This window comes from Mus pahari, chromosome 7 (assembly GCF_900095145.1).
Source record: "Mus pahari chromosome 7, PAHARI_EIJ_v1.1, whole genome shotgun sequence".
In the NCBI taxonomy this organism is placed as follows: domain Eukaryota; kingdom Metazoa; phylum Chordata; class Mammalia; order Rodentia; family Muridae; genus Mus; species Mus pahari.
Window position 1 is genome coordinate 52200244 of NC_034596.1, and position 5477 is coordinate 52205720.

Below are 5477 nucleotides of genomic sequence, written 5' to 3' on the forward strand. Positions count from 1 at the left end.
TGTGTGTGTGTGTGTGTGTGTGCTCATATGAGCACATGTACCTGGAGGCACTAGATCCCCTAGATCTGGAGTTACAGTTGTGAGCCACCTGTCATGGGTGCTGGGAACCCAATTCAGGTCCTCAGGAAAAAGCAGCCAGTGTTCTTAGCTGCCTCACCATAGAACCTCTCCAGCACTCACAGTCCTTTTTCTTATGTATCCATCCTAGTAAGCATACAGAGTAACGGTTCTGTCATTATACTTTGCTCATATTCATCCCCCACGCAGCCTCCTTTTTCACACCTCTTCCCCTGTATCCCTTCCTCCCCAAACCCCTTCCTTCCTACTTTTCTGTCACTTGTGTGTGCATGCCATGTCCTAATTCCCAGTTGGTTTAGGTTTTTCTTTTGCCCCTCCCCTGACTCTTACAATATAGCCTGTAGATATCACCATACACAGCTCTCTATTCAGCTATGAATAGTAATTAATTACTATACGCGACTACAACTCCAGTCCCAGGTTGATTTGGTTTGCTTTGGTGTTCTGTCTGTGTAGCCCAGGCTGGCCCAGAACGAGCCATACTCAAGCCTCAGCTTCTTTAGTACTTGGATCACAGGCATGCACCATCACACCCAGCTCAGTCTTATTCTTGCTAGAACATAAGATTAAGGTAACTTCCTTTTCTTTGCTATTCTGGGTATGCCCATGACTCTGAACCAGCCCAGTAACTCCGGCTTGCACTTTACGCAGAGACTTTTCATGGCCAGTTTTCATAACCTTTATTCTACCTAGTCATCTTTAAAAATATAAAAATAAACAAATAAATGTCTTCTACTTTCATAATGTTGTCACTTAGAGACCTCTCCACCACAAGATGGTGCCCCAGATTAATTAAAGCTATGGCTTCTGTCCTCTTCCTTGTTAATCTCTAATCTTGTGAACTTGGGGCAGTTTCTCGGAGTCAGGGTCTGACGGTGAAGACTTGGTTGTGTTCTTCTTTAGACATGGAAAATTGAAAAACCAGAATCAAGCAGTGTGGGCTTGTGTTGTTTGATTGTGGTACTGAGGATTGAACCACAGAGCTTGTGATGCGCCACAGGCGCTCCGCCACCATTCCAAAGGGGTGCCCCGCCACCAAGCCGACATGACCTGTGTCACATTAGACAGGCTCTCACTAAGTTGCCTGGGCTGGCTGTCCTGGAATTTGAGAACCTCCTGCCTCAGTTTCTGAAATACTGTGGATTATTGGTATGCAGCACCATCCTGGGCTTTAATATTTTTGCAAAAATTTCTAGTAATTCTTATGCAAATGTTTAAAAGTAATTGCCATCCCTATTAATGGGTCTAAATTCCACTTTAAAATCTGTGTTCATAGAAAATAATGTATAGCTGGGCAGTGGTGGCGCATGCCTTTAATCCCAGCATTTGGGAGGCAGAAGCAGGCGGATCTCTGAGTTTGAGGCCAGCCTGGTCTACAGAGTGAGTTCCAGGACAGCCAGGGCTACTACACAGAGAAACCCTGTCTCGAAAAACCAATAAAATAAAATAAAATAATTTAAATAAATAAATAAGAAAATAATGTGTAATTTCAACATCACTTTAAATAAATGGAGGACCCAGAAAATGCCACCTACACCTGAGAACCTGAGTTCAATTCCTGCAACCATATAGTGGAAAAGAACCACCTCTGCAAGTTGTCCTCTGTCCTAGCACAGATCAGAGGCACTGTGTGCATGAAGAGGCACATGGGCGCGCGCGCACACACACACACACACACACACACACAGGCATACACACAATACATGTAAAAGGAAAAAAAAGGGTAAATAAATAGAGTCCAGCACAGTGGTGCATGCCTGTGGTTGCAGCTACCTGGGAGGTTGAGCCAAGAAAATGGTGAGTTTAAATTCAACCTGGTTAACTTATCAAGACCCCATCTGGGGACAAATAAATAACCCCAGGAATGGTATAAACCTACAATCCCGGGACTCTTATTCTCACTTCCAGCCGAGGTTGGGAGTACCGGGCCAGCAAGGGTTTCATAGCAAGGCTATGCCTCTAAAACTCCAAGTACATTCACGCACATGAAGATGTATACATACAAACAAATATGCACGCGCATACATACACACACACACACACACACACACACACACACACACACACTAAGTGCATTCTGAAAGACAAGCACTTTTAATATCTTTTAAAGTGTTGAATTACTGAACCATCCTTTTGGTTTATCATCATCATTATTTCTGTTGCTCTTGTGCGGTGGGGTCTTTCTGTATAGCCCAGGCTGTCCTGACACTCACACATTCCAGTCTGGACTTGAACGGCCTCCGTCTACTGAGTACTGGGGTTGCAGGCGTGGACTGACATACCTGGTTCCTGATGTTGGGCATATTCTTTAGCTAATCGATACATGTTTATTAACCAGCAAGTATATGTACAGACAGACCTTATATTTTCCTAGGCTTGATAGGCAAGTAAGAAAAAAATTATCAATCTCTCACTAGAATAGATTTTTGTACACTATGGTAATACCCATACGCTTTGCACATAGAGAAAGCTAAGAAATAACTATTGGACATGCACACAATTTTGAAGCAAAAAACTATATTTTTAAACAAATTTTAAAGAATTATTGTTGTTATTACCAGTGGGGATTTGCCACAGCACACACGTGGAGCCCAGAGGGCAGCTTTGTGGGGTTGCTCCTCTCCTTCCACCATTATGTGGGATCTGGGGATGCTCTTGGGTCACCAGGCTTGATAGCAAGTCCCTTTACCCGCTAAGTCATCCTGGTGCCCCACAAAAGCTGCATTTCACTAATTACAAACGTTCCCTGGGAATCTCCACACTGGCCCTGGCGGGCTTCTTCACTTGTGTATTAAGCAGACAAATATTCATTTGTTCTTATTTTAAATTGGTAGTTAGGGGGCAATAAAATCAACTATTTTGTAAAATCATATTTGCAGTAGAGTAGGGTGAACAAAATTCCAGGGTAAACATAAAATATACCAACATATGGTATAGACAGTAAAAATATACCAATGGACAGTAGAAACAATAAAAAGATACCAATAGACAGTATAAATATACCAATAGGAGCAGAGAGAGTAAAAACACACCAATACACAGTTTAGACAAAGACAGAGCGCTTCAGTTTGAGAGGGGTTTTGTTTGTTTGTTTGTTTGTTTGTTTTGTTTTGTTTTTTCAAGACAGGGTTTCTCTGTATAGCTCTGGCTGTCCTGGAACTCACTCTGTAGACCAAGCTGGCCTCAAACTCAGAAATCTGTAGACCAGCCTGGTCTACAGAGCCAGTTTTAGGATGGTCGAGGCTACACAGAGAAGTCCTGACTTGAAAGTCAAAACAAAAAACGAACAAAAAAAATGGTTTAAAAAAATATAGTTTTTGCTTCAAATTTAGGGTAATGACTTTTGTGTCCCATCACTATCCAAGAGAACGCTAATGGGTTCATTAAACACAGCTGATTAGTCCGTCTACAGAAATTTACACCTGCAGCCAGTATAGCATGACCTGGCCTGGAGCCAGTATAGCACGACCTGGCCTGGAGCCGGTATAGCATGACCTGGCAGGGGTATGGATTTGTAAGCTAGCCATGGTGGTCCGAGCCTATAATCCCAGACCTCAGTATTCCCAGGCCCTATAATCCCAGGCCCTCAGGTTCGAGAGCCAGATGTTCAAGGCCACCTTTGACTTCACAGCTGGAAGCCAGCCTGTGCTACCTGAGAGCTGATGGAAAACAACCAGCAAAAAAGAAGGCATTAACTTATGATTTTCCTAGGGCTTTAAAAAATGGACAATTATTAAAAGCTATTCTCTTCCTGCTAGGAAGAGACCCGCCCGAAGGCACCCGAAGGCTCGAAGAACTTGCCCAGTTATTTGAACTTTCTTTGTTTGACTCTTTGTGGGTTTTTTTTTTTTTTTTTTTTTTTAGCTCCTGGGTGTAGTTTCTCAACTAGCCCAGCAGAATCTACAGTTGCTGGTCCTGGGCCGGAAGCACATGCTGAGACCAAGTTCCCTGTGGAGAAAGGACGAGATGGAGCAGGTGCGAAAGCAAGCCCACTGTTTTTTTGCTGATAACATGTAAGTATGAAAGGGGCAGGTGAGTTAGACGGGGTTCCAGCCATTGCTCACGAGTTATCTACTCTGTCATTTAGAAATGCAGGCCTGTGATTATGCAGCCTCATTTAAAATGCAAACAAAGAGATGAAGGTAACTTACAAAGTCCAACATCCACAGTAGAACAGACACGCAGGCGAGGAAGTCAGCACACATGAGAGAGGGGGAAGTGGGGTTGGAGTGGGACTGCTACTCAGTGTACGCACCATGAACTCCTAAATCGATCAATGAGCAGACACAATAAATGTGAACGCGGCAGCTGTGTCTTTCCTTAGTGACAGCAACAAAGACTCTGCCAGCGCGGCCTCCATATAGCCGGTGATCATTGTGAGGAAAGGATGCTTCACTTCACGGGGCTCCTCCCTCACACCGGGACAGCAGGGGTTCAAAGGTCCTAGCACAGGAATTAGCTGGACGCTGGTAAAGAAAAGGCCCGTGTGGGTGGATGAGAGCAGCCTCGGGGAAGTAGGCCTTTGGGCTGGGGATGCAGTTCATTTGGGAGAAAGCTCTCCTGGCATGCAGGAAGCTCTGAGTTCCACAGCAGCCCCATGTAAAACCAGCTGGGCTGGTACGGGGCTAATGTCAGCCCTGTGAGGTAGATGCAGGAAGGTCAGGAGTTCAAGGTCGTTCTCTACTATACAGAAGCCATCCTAGGACACATGAGACCCTGTCTAGAAAGCTGGGAAGGGGAGGAGATGGGAGGGGAGGGAAGTTTTGAAATCAAAGAGAAGGACCATATTACAGAGGCCCTCACTGGGCCTGCATTTATTCTAATAGAAAATGCTGTTGAGCTCCATCTTCCCAGGAAGCCAAAGGAACATGGAAAGCAGGATTGGTAAGGCAGGATGCAGTTCCTAAACAGAAAGCAGCTCCGCAGGAAGGTAACCTAGACCACACATTCGGAGCCTCAGTCTAGGTCTTCACACTTAGCTGTCGCACATTTATTTGCAGGCATCCCCAGCTATCACTGTGCAGTGTGCGTGTGCCTTAGCCCTAAGTTTAATGCTCATTAGTTCAGAAGTGAGAACTTCAAGGTTTTTCAGAATCACACGAAGAATTTATTCTTTCAAAGGTAAAAATGCCTCTTCTTGCATAAGACAAGTCAACATCTTGTTCGGATCGCAAACCAAACCACGTTTTTTAGGTCTAAAGGGGATGTTTCCATTTCCCATTGCTTTGAGAGCAAAGGTGTTGATCCTCTCGGGCAGTGTTGCCAAGCATTAGGAGTGTATGCTCATGTCAGACCCCAGACCTGCTGTTGCCCACCCAGAACAGTATTCACTTCACGTATAATCTTCATGATGTTGTTGTGAAGGGTAAGTGGTTGCAACACATAAAACCTGGCACCAG

General features: G+C 44.6%; 1 protein-coding gene across 3 annotated transcripts in view; it reads left to right on the plus strand.

Annotated features, from left to right (window-relative positions):
• The window catches only part of Prorp (protein only RNase P catalytic subunit), an 87825-nt gene that overhangs the window by 78588 nt on the left and 3760 nt on the right, over positions 1–5477 (plus strand). For all 3 annotated transcript variants that reach the window (XM_029541214.1, XM_029541212.1, XM_029541213.1), the window contains exon 6: positions 3943–4091. In XM_029541214.1, coding sequence (XP_029397074.1) covers positions 3943–4091 — 149 coding nt within the window. The remainder of the gene's footprint in view (positions 1–3942; positions 4092–5477) is intronic.